Here is a 22,062-nt window from a genome sequence, read left to right as displayed (position 1 = left end):
CTGAAAAATCTATATTTATATATTGTTTATAAAACAATTAATTGGGTAACAGCTTACAGCTGCAACAGCAGTAAACTGAGTAAAAAAATGTCTGTTTACAAATCCTTAGTTTTAGCACATTTACACTTTCATCATAATAACTAGAAAAAGACACAGAAACGCAGAGAACTCAGTAACTACTAAAACAAAAATTACTTACAAGTATTAAAGTAACTGTTACAGAAAGATGTCTGGCTGATCCACATGGCAAAAGTACCTTTAGCTCAGCTTAACATTGAAGATAAGCTTAGCAGTGAAGATAAGAATTAGAGGTCTGACAGGTGAAGGACACTAATACGATGCATCTTCAGTTCAAAATGTGACACTTATATATTATATAGATGTATTACACACAGAGTGGTCTATTTTAAAGGTTTATTTCTCTTATTGTTAATGATTATGCCTTACAGCCAATGAAAACCCAAAAAGCAGTGTCTCAGAAAATTGGAATATTATATAAAAACAAAACATTTTGTCAGTCTGTCAAATCCTGCTGGAAAATGAAATCTACATCTCTATAAAAGTTGTCAGCAGAGTGCAGAATGAAGTGCTGTAAGATTTTCTGGGAAAACAAAACTGCACTGACTTTAGACTAGATACTGTATAACACAGTGGATCAACAGCAGCAGATGACATGTCTCTCCAAAACATCACTGATCATCAGTAAATTTAGCATTTTGCATTTGCATTTGTAAATCAAGGGAGCAGAGTCTGGAGGAAGAGTGAGAAGAGAGAGACACACAGTTCAAGCTGCTTGAGGTCTGGTGTGAAGTTTCCACCAATCAGTGATGGTTTGGAGAGAGATGTCATCTGCTGGTGTTGATCCACATGGCTGCGGTTGAGACACAGCCATATTTGGTCTCCTTATCAGACAACACATAACCAAACACAGCATCCAAACACATGTGTACATAAAAATAAAACTCCAAATATATAAAACATATTCTCTGACAAAAGCGAGTGAAACACATATTAAATATTTATTTTGAGACAAAAAAATAACCATTTGTTTTACAGTGGTTTGAAAACTCTCCCCCCCCCCTCTTTTTTATACATTAATAGCAATGGGCACTGCTATTAAAATATCCACATCTGTATTTTTCAGTATTGCTAAAGCTAACATAATACATTATTTACCATAAGAACTCATGTAAAACTCATGGTTTGTCTTATTTATTTAGTTACAACCAGGCAACACCTTTTTATTTATTTATTTATTTTTTCTGGGTTGGAGCTCTGCGGGAGGTTTGTTTGGGAGTGGTGACATTTTGACATTTTGATTTTGAGTACATGTGAGTGCTGCATGTATTAAAAAAACAAATCTATTTTTTTTAACATCAGAGAAATTTTAATTTATATTTCCACTTCCATGTCTTTAGGCATGTTTGCTCCCGTTTCGGTGCGGAAAGTGCTTTAAACAGAGGGAGACTGTTTATGAAGTACAAGGTACATACATGTGAAGAAGAGTTTAATCTACTGTATATTTGTGAGTTAAAATCTTAGTATTGCCATGTATTGTATCCATCCACATTCAGTCGACTGCACTGTTTTTTTGTTATAGAGTTAACCAAAAAAAAAAAAGCTGTTAGAGGAAAAAAAAAAAACACACCCACATTTGCTTTTGCACTTTCTACAGTTTCTTAGCTTCTGGGCCTGGTGGAGGTTTTTGACTGTGGGTTATATTGTTGGAGGCTACCTGTGGGAATAATACAATCTGACTCCATCCATTTCTGATTGTCATTACTTGCTATTAATGGTCAATAGGGCTCTATGAAAAGTGGTGCACACGTTCGGCGTTCACGGAGCTTAAAGGAAATGAGAGGGAACTGAAAGAACGCCTCAGACATAATGTTAAACAATAACAGCGCTTGAAGGGTTTGAGTGGGTGGTCCGTGCGACTCGGGTGGTACGGGCCGTTGAAACCCGCCTCGATGTCTGCCGCGCCAAGTCCTTTAACCGTCGTTTAAGCTATTTATTTTTCATCTCCTCTTTCTCTCCAACATGTGAAAAACCACAGGTAGAAAGTGGCAGTCCTGCTCCCTTTTTATATTATTTTAAATAATACCCTCACTTCCGAATTCTTTTGAAGGCTGAATGTTTTTCCTTTTTTAACTTTTTGCTTGTATTCCTACCATTCCTGCCCTTGTCCACACGCTCACATACACTCATATACACACACACACACACACACTTATACACACCCCACATTCCATGCACACACTATACAGCATGACCCTGAAAAGAAGACTAAGAGAGAGAATGAGAGAGAGAGAGAGAGAGAGAGAGAGAGAGAGAGAGAGAGAGAGAAAGAGAACTCCCTGCATGCCTGCACAGGTGCTATTCTCAGCCCTCACTGAGCTTGTAAAACATCCACGCCGAGCACCAGCCCGGCAGATCGAGCGTCTGGCCGTCTGGATGAGCAACCCGTCTGCAGCCACGGTAACCACCAGCACCGCCTGAGCCATGTCAGCTGTGCTCACAATAGCCGCCTCCTCAAGAGCCCCTTTTGTTCCCCTCTGTCCATTGAGGGGTGCAGGTCGCAAGTCTAAACTTTTCAAACATTTTGGCCTCCAGTCCACAAGAAAACACTCTTTTTACTCACTAAAATCTTGTCAAACATGGTTGTAATTTTTGAAAAATTCCTCCCTATATAATGAACTACGCACAGTACCGATTAAACCTGTGTTAAAAAAAGTTAAAAAGTGTTAAATTATTTCCTTTTTTAGACTTTTTTAATGACTTTAGTATTGATCTACAGTGCAGAACATTTTCAAATAAAACTTATGGAGTAGTGAGAAAATTGGGATTGAACCCCTGGTGTTGTTTTTTCTTCTTTCTTTGTGGTTTTGATGTCTCTTTTTATGAGGTACTGTCACCAAATACAGGGGTAGCATGCTCATGCAAGCATTTTTGTCTCAAGAATATTTTCAAAAACGGAAGAAGGAAAATTTTCACCTTTTAAAAATGTCCAGAAGTGTGGGTGATATCTCAATATGACTCAATATGAAAATGCATAATATCTGCAGTGCCATTTTTTTCCTTTAACCACTTTACCATTTTTTTTGGAAAAACAAAATGTGAGGCTGAACACTGGACACTCTGCACATGGGAAGGCATTGTGAATAATTGGAGGGGGAGTGAGGCCAAGCTAAATTAAATTAGTGGGCTTGGTTAAATATTAGCAACCAATATTATCAATTATTATCATTATTTTATTCTCTATATCACTGATATCTAGGGGACTTCCTGGATTTTTTTTAGATTTTGGGATTTCCCTGTTAGACCAAACCATGTAAAAAAATAAAAAAATTGAACGAAGTGTGTGTTGTTTTAGCAGGACAATTCACATGCTTCAATTAAAAGCTTCACCAGAGCTCTATAGTTGGTCACTTCTGCCCTATATATATATATATATATATATATATATATATATATATATATAAGCCATCTCTGCATTGTCAACTAGAAACTAGAAAACTGCACAGGTCAAGCTGGGTAGATAATCTCTGTGAGGGACGTGCTGTGTTTTCTGTATGTCATGGTGCCTCTCGGTAGAGCGATGGGAGGGAATCTTTTTCACAGAGTCATTGACCACAACTCTTTCTGCGGAATTCAGTGTTTCTCGTAACGAAAAACAAGCCAACAAGAACTTGGCTGAGGCAAAGTGGTGGCAGTGTTGTATCTGTAAGAGTGCAAGTGCAGTAAAGCACCAAACATCTTGCCTTCAGCAAAAGCAGAAACCAAAAACCAGAATAAACCAAACAGCAACATTATTCAAATGCCATACTAACATCATTGATCACTCTACTGACTTTGAAGGAGCACACAAAGTCCTAACCATCCATAAGCGCTGTATTATCTGATGTACAATGGCTGCACAGACCAGCTGGTCACCTCATACTCCTCATGCCAAAAGATCTAAAGATCTGGGAGCTGGTGAGCATAAAATAAATCTACAGATTTTGGCATCAGCAGAGTGATCAGCAAGTTTGAGGAGTATGAAATAATTCTCTGAAAATCTCACCTAAAGTCTGATCTAAAGTCTCACCATGGCCTCGTTGGGCAACCTGGCAGAGTGAGTAGCAGCATTTGGTTTCGTGTTCTACTAAAACATGTATTTAGAGAAATACATAATATTTTCATTACACAATGCCCACACAAAGAACTAGTACAAATGAAGTAAAAAAAAAACAGCAACCCTCAGTGTAATGGCCTGTGGGAAAGTGAACCAGGTCTGGGAAGCCGAGCTCTTGAGGTTTGCGTAATGTACACAGTCACGCAACACAATCAACGAGTACATAGACAGAACGTTATTTACAGTCTAAAGGGCACCTTTCTCTAATGCCATTCTCCACTCGCTCTCTCTGAAGGGAACTGTGGTTCGGAATTCATAGACCAGCCTTACTATTTCAGCGAGATAGTAGGCAAGAGTTGGAATACCTACAAAAACACGATAGGAGGTCCAGTAAACCCACCTCCAACGCTGGGTTCCACCGACTCCCAAGAAGCTTCCTTTTTTGTATACAGGACAAACAGTGAGGAAGGCAATTACGCTGGATATTGCAACACTGCAATGCTCTGTTGGCCTCCTGTGGTACGATGTGGATTTTAAAAGGTCATGCACTTCCTTTAAACTAGTTAACGTTTGACGGACGGGACCAAAACCAAATAACCCCAGTGACCCCATCCACCCATTTGGCAGCAGAATGAAAAAAAAGTGGATTTTGAAAGTAGAGTCAAACTTCCTTGCTTCTATTTCAAGCTATAAAGAGTTAAGTGCATCAACAGACATTGGCAGTTTGACAGCCATTAGGTTACCATTGAAATACAGTCTATAAGTCTATACAAATTGAAATCAACGTATTCCAGTGTGTTATGGCTTCACCTGTTCCCAGAATAAACAAAAACGCAACAGGAAACAGAGCATACAGTAAGAAGTCTCTAAAAAGATCACATTATCAACATAAGAATCTGTGCAAAAGTCTTAGGAAGTCAAGAAAACTGTTTGAAACTATGAACTTCAGAAGTACGTTTGTGTTCTGACTGTAAATACACTATATAACACTTTTAACTCTTACATATAAACATAATTAAAAGAGAGTAGAAATAAAAAAAAAATAAAGTTTTTATTAGTAAAGTTATTGGTTGATATCTCGGTCGGAATAAAGTTAGCTTGTAACTTAGGGTGCGCTGATCTCGTAATTATAATGAGATTTAATGAGTTGCGAAATGCAGACATCCCACTCTGAAAAAAAATTTAAAAATAAAATATTTCAGAGAGGTAGCACCCACACAGAAACCTCACTGGTCAACAAAGCATGAGGATAGGCCAATCAGGATGCTCAGGATTTGTCACTCTCTCACAATGTGTGTGTTTGTCTCTCTCCATTTTGTCTTGTATGCACTGTCTCACTTGCGCTAAAAAAGATGATTTCTGGGATATTGTATGTAAATTACCGTTATCAGGTAGTCCCTATGAAAATGTGGAAGACTCCTGGAACTTGAGTGATAGGTGGGACCTCTGGAAACGGCGCATACCAACTAGCTTTTCAGGTGTTGTTTAGCATTGCTACCACCAGCCTCATCTCACATCACTACCACAGCATTAGCGCACAAGCTACCAGTCTACTGCAGGGTTAGCAAGTTAGCAAGTGTCAAGAAGCCCTGCCCCCGAACAGTTCTGTGGCTGTAAGCTAACCATGCTAAGAAAACCAGGCCCAGCCCAGTTTGTAAGCTTCCCATGCTGTCTATCTGTATCTGTGTGCAGTGAACATGACTGTTCTCTCCACCAGCAGCTCACCTGATTTAATGTTTAATGACTTAATGAAGGAGGAATTAGATAATCTAGGTGCTGGATGTAACTGGAAATACTGGTTCTTGTTGAGGAAAGCTTTGGAAATGTTTGGAAATGCAAAATTACAATGTACTGTTTAATTATTATTATTACTGTATTTTTCACACTATAAAGCGCACTTAAAATCCTTTCATTTTACGAGAAAAAACAGTAATTGAGCCTTATAATCAGGGAGTAAGAAGGAGTAAAGCCACTTTGCTGAATTGCAGCGTTATACAAGAGTTTCAGTTTAGTTCTCCAGCAACAAGACTGGAGCAGCATTAGCATTACCCGCTAACCGCGCTAAGCGCTAGCACTTTCGCCAATCAGAGGGGATTATATCAGACTGTAGTCTGTGTGTTTACTATGTTAAAACAAGCTACGTGGGATGAAACCGCTAGCTAATATCACTTTGGCTTACCACAACACTCAGGATTCCTCAGCGTTGCGCTGTCGTGCAGCATTAGCCTCTAACCTTAGCTAGTGCTAGCAGTTAGCTGCTAATGCTAATGCTACTGTACCCAGCCTTAATGGAAATCTGGAAATCTAAGCTTACTGTAAATAAATGGAAGCTCTTTACTCACCCAAATAAACAGTTTTCAGATGAGAATTCTGTGTAGATTAACATCCAGCGCTTGTTTAACTTTTACAGTTTTGTTTACTTAGCTTAGCTTAACTTTACAGAATTAGAAAGAAAAACATGCCGACACCCTGTTCCTTACTAGTGTTGCATAACGCGCCTAATAATCCGGTGCGCCTTATGTGTAAAATTAGACCAGAAATGAGACGTTTATTGATAGTTTGCCTTATAGTGCGAAAAATATGGTATATTTGCATTTATAGTAAAAGAAAAATTAGTAATCAGGACTTTTGCTCAGTACTAAATATTTAAATATTTATGAGGGTAGTATATCCTAATCACCCTAATGCTCATCTTCTAAACACCAATTATCTCCAACCAATATCCTACATCTTATAAGCAGAGCGCTCTTTAAAAAAATAACATATGCCCTTATCAGTGCATCTCTGTTTAGAAGGAAAATTCTGCTCTGGACAATGAACGAATAATGTCGTCCACCAGAGAGCAACTCTGGCCAAACAAACACAACAAAAGGACACAAAATAAACAACAAGATTAAGGTTTAGGGTCAACCCTCTATGCCCAACCAGTCCATCCGGATAGGGGGTGGGGACCTCACTTGTGTGCTCACGTCTACAGGGACAGCAGTACTGCATTCAAGCGAAAGGATTGCACAGAGAAACGCATCATCATCCACCCTGAGGGTCCTGTACTTGAGGTGCTGCTACTTAAAAGTGATTCAGACCCTGTGGAAATGCCTACAGTACAAAAGAGAAAGAAGGCAACTTAGATCTACAGGCAATGGGGGCTTCTAAAGGGGGGAGAGAGACGCACAGGCTCTACGCAGAGCTGTACAGGACTAGAATATTCACTTCCTTACCAGTCTCTCACATGGCATGGATTTTAAGGTGCATGGTCCATTCTGTGTCTTTCAGTCATCGGGCATCAGCAAAGACTCAGGGAGGCCACTTCTTTGAGGAAACAAAGAGAGATCTTTTCTCTTTTTAAAAAATATATATAATATTAATAATATTAAATAAATAAAGAAATAAATAAGAACAACGACATCAACAAACGTTATCTAAACCGCGTGAATCATCTGCATCAATATCTCCATTTTTACATGTATAGAATAAATACAATATTTCAATATACACATCCTGAAGATGAAGAAGTGGATCATCAGTTCCTCACTAAGCCTCACAGTCAGTGTCACCTTTACAGACAAAAGCGAAGAGAAGTGGTTTATCCTGTGTGTGTTTTTTTTTTTTTTTTTGAGACTGGTAGTGCGTTGAGACTGGTTGGTGTGGTAAAAGGGTGAATTAAAAACGCCACCCCAAAGGCAGCTCTCCGATAGCAGCTTCTACACAAGCATGTGAATCTCGTTGTACTCGTCACGGCCGTCTTCGTCAAAATTGGGCGAGTCTTCGTCTGCATCCAACTGCAATAAGAAAAGATAAAAAAAAAGACAAGAAGAAGCTGCGTTACATCAAGTCACCTCACATCCTCGAGCACGAGTCTCTCAGCCTCCTCTCCCAACCTCACATGCCTCGTATCAGCAAATCTCACAGCAACGCAACAACTCCCAACACAGGCGTTGTGCAACGTGCCTGCCTCAAAACAACAAAGCATTACTAAACTGAAATAGGCCTGCAGACACAAAGTCAGCCAAAAGAGCTAACAAACACACACACACACACACACACACACACACACCGGAGGACAGGAAGGAAACAGAGACACTTGTTCAGACAGAATCTCAGAATCCGAGCCTGTATCCACAACAAATGATAATGTGTACCTCCTGTGTTGCCGTGTTGCTGTAAGAGGAGGCAATTAAACGTTTAAACAAATAAACTCTTCACTCATTTCACATATCACTTATAACTATGATGTAACTTAAAACACATTTAATTTCGTTTTGAGAATACAGGGTCAAATTCCAAATGATTTTAAGGTTAACCAATATCATATTCTCTTTGTCTTAAGGTTGATCCAATATCACATTAATTCATTCATACTGAGTTGATCCAGTAAATTTTCCCTTGATTTTCTGGTTCTCTGGGTAAATATTCTGATTGATTTTGAGTTGATCCAGGATCCCATTTCCATTGGTTTTAAGTTGATGCAGGATCCCATTTCCATTGGTTTTAAGTTGATGCAGGATCACATTGTCATTTGAGTAGATTCATGATCACATGCCCAATAATTCTAAGGTTGATCCAGAATCACATTCTGACTGATTTAGAGTTGATCCAGGATCACATTTTTATTGGTTTTGGTTTGATTCAGGATCCAATTCTGATTCTGATTTGGAAAATTATACTGTATACTGTATTTTAAGTAAATCCATGATCACATGCCAACAGATTTTAAGGTTGATCCTGGATCACATTCTTATTGATTTTTAAGTTCAATCACATTCTTATTGATTTTTAAGTTCAATTACATTCTTATTGATTTTTGATGTCCAATATGACATTTTTTTTCTATTTGAGCTAAACCAATTTGACATTATAATTAATTTTAAGTTTTAAGGTTAATCAAGGATCGCATTCTTACTGATCGCATTCCTATTGATTTTAAGTTGATCCAATATCACATTTACTTTAATTTTTAGTTAATTAAATATCACATTTTCATTCATTTTGGGTTAAACCAATTTGACATTCCAGTCATTTAAAGTTTAAAGGTTGATCAAGGATCGCATTCTTATTCATTTTTAATTGATCCAACATCACATTTTATAGTTTTTCGGTTGATGCAGGATCACCTTTTTATAGATTTTGAGTGGATCCAGGATCACCTTTTCACAGATTTTGAGTTGATCCAGAATCAACTTTTCATAGATTTTGAGTTGATCCAGAATCACCTTTTTACAGATTTTGAGTGGATCCAGAATCAACTTTTCATAGATTTTGAGTTGATCCAGAATCACCTTTTTACAGATTTTGAGTGGATCCAGGATCACCTTTTCACAGAATTTGAGTTGATCCAGAATAAACTTTTCATGGATTTTGAGTGGATCCAGGATCAACTTTTCATAGATTTTTAGTAGATCTAGGATCACCTTTTCATGGATTTTGAGTGGATCCAGGATCAACTTTTCATAGATTTAGGAGTTGATCCAGGTTCACATTTTTAAAGATTTTGGGTAGATCCAGGATCACCTTTTTATAGATTTAGGGTAGATTCAAGATCACATTTTCATAGATTTTGAGTGGATCCAGGATCACCTTTTCATAGATTTTGAGTGGATCCAGGATCCCCTTTTCAAAGATTTTGAGTGGATCCAGGATCACCTTTTCATAAATTTTGAGTGGATCCAGGATCACCTTTTAATAGATTTTGAGTGGATCCAGGATCATCTTTTCATAGATTTTGAGTGGATCCAGGATCATCTTTTCATAGATTTTGAGTGGATCCAGGATCAACTTTTCATTGATTTTGAGTGGATCCAGGATCACCTTTTCATGGATTTTGGGTTGGTTCTGGGTCACATTGTCACTGATTTTAGATTGGTGCAGGATTTCAGGCCAACCGATACTGAGGTAGATTCAGGATCACCTTTCTATAGATTTTGGGTAGACCCAGGATCACCTTTTCATAGATTTTGAGTGGATCCAGGATCACCTTTTCATAGATTTTGAGTGGATCCAGGATCAACTTTTCATAGATTTTGAGTGGATCTAGGATCACCTTTTCATAGATTTTGAGTGGATCCAGGATCATCTTTTCATAGATTTTGAGTGGATCCAGGATCAACTTTTCATAGATTTTGAGTGGATCCAGGATCACTATCATGGATTTTGGGTTGGTCCAGGATCACATTGTCACAGATTTTAGATTGATGCAGGATTTCAGGCCAACCGACATTGAGGTAGATTCAGGATCACATTCTGATTGACTTTGATCTCATTTATAATCAGTTACAACTCACAGTCTCATTGATTTTGATAGATTTAGGATCACATTCTTTCCTGTATATAGTCCAAATCTAGAGAACTAGATAGTCATGGAAAACAAAATATCTTAAACTGAATTAGTGTAAATAGATACAAAATTGGTTGCATGTGAGTTGTTGAGTTCGTATATGTTTGATGATGAATTTACATACATATATATATATATATTTACTCACCGCCGCTAGCTCCCTCTCCTCAAAAATCCTGGTGAGGATGAGTCTGCGGAGCGGCACGGTCATGATGAGGATGAAGGGGAAGGCCAGGGATGCCACAGTGGACTTCACCACCCACAGCAGCACTATACACAACAGCTGGATGATGGTGAACATGTTCATACGCCATGTCTTTACCTAGATGGACATATAGAGAAGGAAAGAGTAGATTTTGGCATTCTTCACCTTCAGAAATCTCTATGTGGCCTTATAAGTTTTTGAACTGATTTTGAACATTGGTTCCCTTTTGAATTTGTGGGATTATCTGAAAGAAGCACAAAGAAATTGAGGGTTTGGGCACCACCTAGTGGATGAACCACAAAGATCACTAGTTTCCCCAAAGAGATGCTGCACTTTAAATCTTCTCCCTCGTTAAGTTCTGCCATTTCATTAAACCAACTAAAGTCATGAAAAAAGAAATAGAAAGCTTGTATCAATTCTGACAGTCATATCTTCTCACCTTGGTGACGTAGATGTGATCGGGGTGGTGTTTTGCAGGGGTGACCATAAGTGTGATGCGTTCATACAGCTGGATGCCAGTCAAGGAAGTGATACCCATGTATAGAAAGATTCCAAACAGCACAGCCAGAGGAATATGTCGCAACAGGTCCGTCATCACGATGGACATGCCTGCGGGTTAGAGAAATTTGTAAAAACGCTCCAACTCTCAGTATTTGTAAAAAATAAAAATAAAAAATGTCTAGGTTTTTCCAGATTTTACAGTGTATATGGAAACCTTGGGTATAGATTAGGACACACTTTTTATCTACAAAAAAAAAAAATTGGTAGAATATATATGGTACCACTTTAAAATAAGACTACCTTTATAAAGAGGTTATAAATAGTTTACAAATAGTTTATTAATGGTAACTTATTAGGTTGTAAACGCCTTAAAAATTAATTTAATTAATAATCAGTTATAACACATATGTAGAAAGGGCAACAGTATAGATGGCTGTGGGTTCACTATTTGGCAAACAACAGGTCATTGTTGCCCTTTCTACGTATGTGTTATAACTGATTATTAATGATTTTAAGGGATTTATAACCTAACTAGTAACCATTAATAAACGTATTGTAAAAAAACATGTATAAACCCTTTATAAAGGTAGTCTTATTTTAAAGTAGTACTGAATATATTGACAAACATTTATTGTAACAGGTTATCAGGTTATTATAACAACTTTTTAAAGCTAAAATAAAAACTAAGGAAGTTCTGTTCCTGAAATGAACAAAGATTGTAAATAGCACACACTTCGTTTCACATTTTCAGCCATTTACTACAATACATGCAATACTTAATGCAGCAATAAAGCACAAGTAGAAACTCATGTGCATTTGTAATATTTTATATAATAAATATACTGTAAGCAATAGAAGTGTAAGATTTTTGTAAGATCCTGCCGGTGTGAGTTTGCTTCTTACCCACAAGTATGGCCACGCACATCCCAGTAACCCTCTGCTCTTTGACCTCCTGGATCATGGGCTTTTCTCCAGGGGCAGTAGCCTTGCTCATGACGGTCAGAGCGTTGACGTGGGTCACAGAGCGCACCGTGGCGGCCGTTAGCCAGGGCAAGCCGAACAGTGGGCATATCGCCCCCAGAGTCACGATCAGCAACAGATCGAGGTGAAAGCCTGACCCCTTCACCAATCGACGCTCCTTCTTACTCACTATCAGACTGCAAAGAAAGAGAGAGAGAGAGAGAGAGAGAGAGAGAGAGAGAGAGGGAGAAATATCAAATAAAAAGTTTTTTAGCTTTATTCACTAACACTTACACTAACAATAAGATTCACTAAGACCCTGAGAGTGTTATCTTGTGAGTGAGGTTGAATACTTTTGCAAACATTGAATGGCCAGTGTGCTCATGATCAAATTTGGAGCGAGGACTGATATTAGGTGATCAAGAGCAGAGGCATTTAAATGGCTTTTAAAAGAGTGTTTTTCTGGGATTAAAAGTGTGAATTCAACTGTAACTGGAAATATCTGTGCAAAACTGTGCAGGACTGAGGTGCACAGCTTTCGACAAGCATGGAGGCCATGTGGTTAACTCGTGTTTCTTCTGCCCTATCCCACCCCCCCTCACGCTCCCTTTCCCCCTCGTGCTTCTCAGGCAGCAGCAGCCGGTCACTCACACAGACACAGAGACAGCGCTGTGTATCTATTTCTTGTGCCAAGAATCAAAACATTGCAACATGATGTGTTTGATTTAATTGCCTTAAGTGACACTGCACGGTTTATTCCTCTTACTGTAAGAGAGTTTTTCCTTGCCACTGTTGGCACTATCTATCACTGTGGTGTTTACTCACAAGAGGCTTGGACCTGTATCTCAGTAAAGATGCTTTGTGAAAAACATGTGTTGTAAAAAGCGCAATGAAAATAAAATTGAATTGAACGGATATTTACATTCCTCAATTCACAGTACGATCCATGACATGTACTAGAAATAGTATACCATAGAATTCATTACCACCCACAGCGAACAGCGCAATAAATTATAATGACCTGGACTGTTCCCACAGTTCAGTGCAGTGTTTTAGTGTTTTTGGACATTGGTATACTGCTGGCGGGGAAGCTCCCCATTTGGTGTGGAGATGAGCGCAGGTGCAGCAGCCATAACAAGCTGAAGAATCGTGTCTTTTGTGCTTTTTTGAGCTAAATGTTACAAAATATTCATGAGTTTTTTTGTCATATCTTATCAATGATGAAAACATTTTGTTAAAATGGTAATTGGTCCTTCCGTTTAGAATATTTTGGTCTTTCCCCATTCGTTTAAGCGCCAGGCCTCATTGCCAAGATGGAACTGAGAGTGAACTGACTTGCCTATAAGAAATATGATATATGCTACCTATTTAGACCAAATCTGGTCAAGTGTATCAGTCTAAATTGTTAAGGAATACTCTAGCTTTTTCCTAATACACATTTCATAAAAAGTTAGGATATTAGTTGCAGGGTTTTTTTCTTTCTATTGGACAATTAAAAATTTCTCGTGTTCTATTTGTCGTGAAACATCCACACAAAATAAAAAGGACAAACAGTAAAACAGCACTGTTACTTAAGTTTTCTCGTGACCGTGACGTAATGTTTTGAACGCGAGGCTGAACTCACGTGGTGATCTGCGTTTCCATAAAGATGAGGATGAAGACGAGAAGGGCGGGCACCACAGAGGCTCCCATCATCCACGCGGGGAAAGGCTGTTTGTCTCCGAACGGGCTGATGAACCAGCCGCGCTTGTCGGGAGATGTGACGGAGAAACCAGAGGGCACGTTCAGTTTCTGCAACCACAAAACACAAGTGTTCAAATCCCAGTCCTCGCTGTTCACTGCAGCACGCCAAGCCTTCAACCGCACTCTAATACGCACTCTGAGAGAAAGCTGGCTTCAATTATAGGCAAGCATTTAATAAGACTATGAGCAAGCAGAGGAAATCTGAGCACATATTGTTGTTCTGAGGAGAGGTACACGACATTTTGTGTGTGTTGGGTTTACCCTGTTACAGTGAACAGACAGCACTTTTTTACAATGTCTCTATGTATTATTTTGCATTAGTATTGCAGCAGTAGATAGATAGATAGATAGATAGATAGATAGATAGATAGATAGATAGATAGATAGATAGATAGATAGATAGATAGATAGATAGATAGATAGATAGATAGATAGATAGATAGATAGATAGATAGATACTTTATTGATCCCCGGGGGGAAATTCTTATATTGCAATATATATACAGCTCTGGAAAAAATGAAGAGACTTTGCTATTTATAGGTATATGTTTTATTTTACAAACTTTTAAAAACATTTCTGCCAAATTCAAAATACAAATATTGTAATTGAGAGCATTTATTTGCAGAAAATGAGAAATGGCTGAAATAACAAAAAAGATGCAGAGCTTTCAGACCTTAAATAATGCTCAAATAAAGTTTTAAGAGTTCAGAAATCAACATTTGGTGGAATAACCCTGGTTTTTAATCACAGTTTTCATGCATTTTGGCATGTTCTCCTCCACCAGTCTAACACACTGCTTTTGGATAACTTCATGCCACTCCTGGTGCAAAAATCAAGCAGTTCAGCTTGGTTTGATGGCTTGTAATCATTCATCTTCACCTTAATTACATCCAAGAAACTCATCATTTTTAAGTGGCCTCTTTTTTTTTCCAGAGCTGTATATGTATTTGGATGCATGCTCAATTACTCTTTCTTCTCAAATCACATAGATTTGTGTACTGACTAGGAAGGGCTTCCTTCTAGATATCGGAGCATAGCTGTTAAGGTTTGATTGAAGAGCACCATTGTTCCAAAGGAGATATGCCAACAGGTGCATGTTTATCTGCTCTAGAGATTTATTCCACAGGGAATAGACGGGCTGTGTTTGTGTGAATGGATTTGAATGAAAATAAGTACAGCATATAGCAAATAAGTCCTCTATTGTGAACGCTGTCATAGACTCCACTGTGGTACCTGTGTATAAGTGTCAGGGATACAATAGTCCACCACCACCGACAGCAGAATAGAGATGGGGATCCCAAAGTCTCCAATGATTCTCCTGGCCTTTGGATTCAAGCAATCCAAAAACAAACAAACAAACAAACAAACAAAAAAAGAACCGTGTGATTAAAATGATTAGCTAAAATCTCAGTGTGTTTCAAGACTGATCCTACGCAGGACCGTCTTACCTTGCCGCCAAGGAAGCGACTGTTGCGGAACTTTCTGAGGAAGAAGGCCACGAAGAAGGTTCCCAGCATCAGTACGAAGGAAAGCAGGGCTGTGTTGGGTTGGTTTAGAATAGGCCCCTCAATCAGCACACTGTCCTCATTTGCGCCTGGGAGTCCGAGGGCCGAAGGGTTTGGAGAGGCTGGGTAGCTCCTCATCAGCGGATGCTCTTGAAACACCTAAAACAGACATTAAAAAAAAACACATCATCATCCAGAGGGTTAATTACATTGCATCCAAGGCTGGTGCATCTATATATCTCAATTAGTGAAATACTGTATACAAAATACTTTAAATCCTGTAACAAAAAAAAAAAAATACCAAACTCAGGTAAATGTTACATTCTGACTAAGACATTCAAAATTTTGGATCTCCCTTTAAACAATCTATTTACTAAAGGGAAAGCTTACGAGGATACATTTTTAGCTCAAATCAGTCCACAAAAACCTGATTGCTCGGGTCGTATATAAACAGAGACCTTTTCATGGATTTCTTGCTAATCTTTGTGCCAATAAAAAGGATAAAGTCCTGCCCTTCAAAAAAAAACGAGCCAATCAGCTTGCTGCTTGTGCAGAAAGTTGAGGAGATTTAGCGTGCTCTGTCTTGGTGGTGGAGATGAGCGCAGGCGCAGTAGCCATAACAAGCCAAAAAATCTTGTTTTTTGTGCATTTTTGAGCCAAATGTTACAAACTGTTCATTAGTTTTTTTTGTTATATCTTATTACTGATGTCAAATATTTTGTTCAAATGGCAATTAAAACTTAACAGTACTGTAATTTGAACAAGCAATAAGAACAAATTGAGCTCAATAGTAAAGACAGTAAATATGTATGGACTTACGCTCCACAGTTTATCTCTTTTTTGACTTTTGTTCTTACATTGTTTATTCAAAAATGAATGGGGAATCCCACATTTAAATATTCATTAAGTGATTTGCATGGACTTTTTATGGGTAAATGTGGGTTTACGAAGGTGGAACACAAGGTGGTTGTGTGTATTAACAGTTCCATAAATCTTATTTTCATGTCTTTTGTGTGTACACATACTTTCACTCCATGATCCACACATAGTTCTTTAATGAGGCCTGCAAATTTGTGGACAAAAATAGTGGACATGTTTGGCTTTATTTCTCTAGAATAAAAGTGAATAAAATCATAGTGTCCTTAATAATAATAAATAAATACAGTCAATATCAAGCAACATAGCAGAGAGAAATTAGCATTATGGTAGCGACCGACAAGCTAAAGAACAAAGTCTACTTAATAAGTGAGGATTTCTGCCCCGAAAACAGATCGATTAATATACATCATTTTATTTTACAGTACTCTGTAACGACATGAGCACATTCAGAGAAGGTCAGTTCGTATGAGTTTTGAGCAGCTTCTAGGCTCATTTCCAGCTGAACACAGAAGAAGCCAGCACATAATGTTCCAGCTGAGGAGATGAGTTATATTCAGCTTAATGATTTCGGGAACCAATTAGTTTAGCTCAAAGTGTGAGCTTAAACCCACTTTAACGGTTCTGGCACTTTCACTCCGTGGGTTTTAGTTTACTTGGCTCTACAGCAGAAAGATTCAGTTTAACAAGGTTTTATGACATAAATGTCATGCAGCCCGACTCTCCTTCCACACCGCCGGACTCCATTTCCCAGAATCCTTTGGATTATGACGTTACCGTCAGTCGCTCTCCTTCGCCCAATCACGTTACGCTCCGACGCTCAGACTCACCTGTGTTCTGAGGAAGTTCCGGGTTATGCTGATCATGTTTATGTATTTAAGGCAGCACCATGTAAACATTCTTCGCGAGGTAGTGTCGACTTTTGTTGCATACTAAGCGGTTCTTCTATGTTTTTCTTGTGTGATCTCTCGTTACGACCCTGGTTTTTGGTTTATTGGTTTATGTCTCTGGATTTGCCCCTTTTGGATTTAATGCTTGGCTGGACTGTCTTTTGGTTTCGAACACGGACTGTTTATACGACTACGTCTTTTGTATCTGGTGAGATTATTGTTTGTTTGGCTCTATTGTTTAAAACACCTGGGGAAGGGGCGGAGCTACAAATTACACACACGTGATGGAAAAGTACAGGAGAAACACAGGGGAACAAAGCGAGGGCGTAACAATAAATCTGTCGTAATTACCAATTAGTGTTACTCACTTTTTTACACTTCGGCAAAAACATTGCGTAGAAACGGCATAAAACTGTTTCAAATTCAAGCATGTTTTTCTGCACTGAACTTTTTCACACATATGCACTGATCATCAAATCACCCTAGTGAAAAACAGTAAATTAAAGTAGAATACTTAGCATTATTATGCTTTAGTGCACTAAAGTGTACTTATAGCCACTTTATTAATCAATATATTTAAAGAGTGCTAAAACTAAACAACTTTTTGTCTACTTATTATTATTTTTATTATTATACTTTAATTGTATAAAAATAGTCCAAAAGTCTTACTTAAATTGTGCTACTTATTTAACAAAGTGTATTTACTGTACTAAAATGGAACTATTTAAAATATATACTTAAGTAACATTTAAACATAATACATATTCATTCATTCATATATGTAACCCCATATTTTAAATATGCTTAAAGTAAAATTATAATACAATACATTTAATGAGTGTTACAACTATGTCACTATTATACACCGGGTATATTAGAAATGTACTAAGAATTGATGCTAAATATATTTACATTAGAGTACAAAAATATGCTTCTTGTTCCTGTCTTTTGTAAGTAGCACACTTCTCGTATACTTCATTGGGTGTAAAAATATATTTTATTAAAATGTACTACAATTTTTAGCATGTTACCAATTTACTTTACATTTTTTATTGGACATTTATATGTGTTATTTAACACTGTATCCTATAATTTACTTATACTCTTATTTTCCTAATTATAATTACAGAGCATTGAAATATATTTAACTGTTATATCAATGTAACACCTAAATATATTTTTTAAAACATTTTACCATTGTAGTAATTTTGTTTATTTCTAAAATGTTACATGATACATTGTACATTAAACTAAAAGTGTACTTCATAGTAGTCTGCTAATTTTTAAACAATACAATATATTGTATTTTTGAAAAGTATGATAAAAGATTACTTTCATACATTTGATGAAAGCATAATATTAATGTAGTTTAAATATATTTTAGGTAAGTACATAAATCTGTTAGTATATTTACAGCATACTTAGACATTTCTCTCAATATGTTTTAAGTATGAATTATGTATATATTAAGTATAGATTTGTTTCACCAGGGCAAGGTCATAACATCTCCTTTATCTCTGAGTGTCGTACGCAGTAAAATTAGCAACTCACATTTGTGTTTCTTTAACTTCCTAAATTGTTACCCTAACACAGAAAAGAGTTAAAAAATATATAAGTGAGAAGAAGATTAGTCAATTGATATGACTTTTTATTATTTAATTATTATTCAGGACAGGTTAGAGTGTAATTTTCCATTGTATTTCTTAGTGCATTACCAATAACACTTTATCACAACTTACTGTACAAAGGGTGGTAACTTGCTCTTATAGCCTACAACATATTGGCTAGACAAACAACCATTAAACAAAATATAACACAATACCCAATGGAAGGTAGCCCTGGTGGGCAAGCTTTCACACTGATGGTAAGTTAGGATCTGAGGGACACACCCATTATGCAAATAACATGTTTAACTGGGCGGAGTTTAATTAAATCTCTGTGGAGTTAAGTGAGATTAACACGGACATATTCAACTCTGTCAAATAACTCCAACACTGAACATCATTTAACTCTGAAAGAGTTAAAATTACACTTTGAGAGTGAAAATCAACTCTCAAATTCAGCTGTTTAACTCTGAAATTTCAACTCTCCTGTTTTTGCTGTGTAGTTGGTGTGGCGCAGTGGATAACAACTCTGCGTGCCAGTGATCTACCGCATCATGTGGGAGACTGGGGTTCAATTCCTAATCTGGGTGACTATACTGTTCTACACTAATATGAGTCCATGGGCAAGACTCCTAACACTACACTGACCCAAATCTGTAACAGAAATAACGTTAAAAGTCCCCAGATCATTTACTTAGTTAAATACAGGTGACTTACAAATTCAGACTGTTTAATACTCTTGCAAACCACTTCAAAAAAACTAGTCTTGTGATTTTATCTACTGAATCATTACCTTGAAGAGTTTCGAGAAGGTTTCGTAGATGAAGATGAGGGAGATGAGGAAGGCGAAGATCTCCTGAGTGAAGGGTGAGATGTAGCGTACCAGGAAGCTGCCCTCAGCTGCTACAATCACCAGCACAATGAAGATGAGCCAGAAGCCGATCCACACTCGACCTGTGAGGTACTCGAAGCCCTGCGCCTGGCAGAACTGATCCAGGGAAGTTAAGAAGACGGTGAGATGAAAGATGTTAGGAAGTCTGTTTAAGATGAGTTAATTCGTAAGCAAATGCAGTTTTTAAAATCATAGCAAGGAAAATAATGTATTGTTTTCTTTTGGTTTTATCTCTATATATGCACACTAAAATTGTTTCTAAAAACTCAGAAAAGATCTGTTGTTTTTCCTCATCATTTTGGATAGTAAATAAAAAGGCTAGATTTGTGTTGTAGGCATTGCAGTATGTTCTTAATGGTTCTATCACCAATAAAGTAATCAAAAGAAAGCTTGGTAACACTTTCTACGAATGTCATCTCTAAAAGACTCTATAAACATATTCATAACACATTATAATGCATTCATAAGGCATTATAAACATGGCTATACATATTTATACATCATAGCCCTGTTTTTTATGCATCGTGAACTGTGATTATAATGCATTAATAGCTGTGTTTATAACATGTTATACGTCAATACCAAGAAACTTAGTCCCAGCTTGTAGACTTGTATCATGACTAAAACAGCTTCCAACTTATAAACACACCCTCAGTAATCCCATAAATATCTTTTTAACCACTTATGACTTATACTTGTCTTGAATATAATATTAGTTATAGTCAATTATGATGTATTATAACAGGTCTTTGTGCGCTCTAAGTAAAGTGACATACTTTTTCATTGCAGGACTGGATTATTAACGATAGATATATACTATTTTAACATGTATATCATAAGCATAGCTTATAATGTATTATAATCACAAGTCATAATGCTTAATAAACATGGCTATAGTGGGTTATGCATTTACAGTGCCCTCCATAATTATTGGCACCCCTGGTTAAGATGTGTTCTTTAGCTTCTCATAAATTGAGTTTTGTTCAAAATAATATAGGACCACGATGGAAAAAAAGAGTAAAATACAACCTTTAACTCAAGTAAATTTATTCAGTAGGAAAAAATCCCACATTAAGAAATAATTATTTAACATCAAATCATGTGTGCCACAATTATTAGCACCCCTGATGTTAATACTTTGTACAACCCCCTTTTGCCAACAAAACAGCACCTAATCTTCTCCTGTAATGTTTCACAAGATGGGAGAATACAGAAAGAGGGATCTTTGACCATTCCTCTTTGCACATTCTCTCTAAATCATCCAACGACCTGGGTCCTCTCCTCTGCACTCTCCTCTTCAGCTCACCCCACAGGTTTTCAATGGGGTTGAGGTCTGGGGACTGAGATGGCCATGGGAGGAGCTTGATTCTGTGTGCGGTGAACCATTTCTGTGTAGATTTGGCCACATGTTTAGGGTCATTATCTTGCTGAAAGACCCAGTGACGACCCATCTTCAGCTTTCGGGCAGAAGCCACCAGATTTTGTTTTAAAATGTCCTGGTATTTTAGAGCATTCATGATGCCATGCACCCTAACAAGGTTCCCAGGGCCTTTAGAAGAGAAACAGGCCCACAGCATCACTGATCCCCCGCCGTATTTCACAGTGGGCATGAGGTGCTTTTCTGCATACTCAGCTCTTGTGTTACGCCAGACCCACTTAGAGCATTTGTTGCCAAAAAGCTCTATCTTTGTTTCATCTGGCCAAAGCACACGGTCCCAGTTGAAGTCATAGTACCGCTTAGCAAACTCCAAACGTTTGCGTTTATGATTGTGAGTGAGAAATGGTTTCTTCCGTGCATGCCTCCCAAACAGCTTGTTGGCATGTAGATAGCGCCTGATGGTTGTTTTGGAGACTTTGTGACCCCAAGAAGCTACCATTTGTTGCAATTCTGTAACAGTGAGCTTTGGAGAACTTTTTATTTCTCTTATCATCCTCCTCACTGTGCGTGGTGGCAAAATAAACTTGCGTCCTCGTCCAGGCTTGTTTACCACTCTTCCAGTTGTTTTAAACTTCTTAATAATTCCTCTGCCAGTAGATATGGACAGGTGTAGGCGAGTAGCGATTTTCTTGTAGCCATTGCCTGACTTGTGAAGGTCAACACACATCTGCCTCACTTGAATGGTATGTTCCTTTGTCTTTCCCATGTTGAAGATAAATGGCCTCTAGGTCACGTCATATTTATACCCCAGGGAAACAGGAAGTTGTGAATTACTAATTAAATGTTCCTACATACTCTGATCAACTTCGTAAACTACTGTAGAAGTGACAGAAATACTTTTATTAAATTTATTTCCTAAGAATTGTTAGGGGTGCCAATAATTGTGGAACAGGTGATTTTATGAAGAATAATTATTTCTTAGTCAGGGATTTTATTTCCCCCTTAAAATTTACTTGAGTTAAAGGTTGGACTTTACTTTTTTTTCCCATCGTGGTCCTATAT

The 22,062-nt window shown here is 37.6% G+C and overlaps 1 protein-coding gene across 4 annotated transcripts in view; it reads right to left on the bottom strand.

Moving 5' to 3' along the window:
• Positions 1 to 7,708: 7,708 nt before the first annotated feature.
• slc4a3 (solute carrier family 4 member 3) overlaps positions 7,709 to 22,062 on the bottom strand; it is a 108,334-nt gene continuing 93,980 nt past the window's right edge. For 3 of the 4 annotated variants that reach the window (XM_022680181.2, XM_022680183.2, XM_022680184.2), the window contains 8 exons: positions 19,524 to 19,718; positions 15,304 to 15,519; positions 15,089 to 15,178; positions 13,736 to 13,902; positions 12,055 to 12,308; positions 11,090 to 11,259; positions 10,594 to 10,767; positions 7,709 to 7,893 (listed from right to left, as the gene is read on the bottom strand). In XM_022680181.2, the coding sequence (XP_022535902.1) occupies positions 7,816 to 7,893; positions 10,594 to 10,767; positions 11,090 to 11,259; positions 12,055 to 12,308; positions 13,736 to 13,902; positions 15,089 to 15,178; positions 15,304 to 15,519; positions 19,524 to 19,718 (1,344 nt within the window). In that variant the 3' untranslated portion in view covers positions 7,709 to 7,815. Of the gene's footprint in view, positions 7,894 to 10,593; positions 10,768 to 11,089; positions 11,260 to 12,054; positions 12,309 to 13,735; positions 13,903 to 15,088; positions 15,179 to 15,303; positions 15,520 to 19,523; positions 19,719 to 22,062 lie in introns of those variants that run through there. The other variant, XM_049484888.1, reaches the window with a different exon arrangement.

The sequence above is a fragment of the Astyanax mexicanus genome, chromosome 11 (assembly GCF_023375975.1).
Source record: "Astyanax mexicanus isolate ESR-SI-001 chromosome 11, AstMex3_surface, whole genome shotgun sequence".
NCBI lineage: Eukaryota > Metazoa > Chordata > Actinopteri > Characiformes > Acestrorhamphidae > Astyanax > Astyanax mexicanus.
The sequence above is the reverse complement of the archived record's forward strand: the minus strand, read 5'-3'. Positions and strand labels throughout refer to the sequence as shown.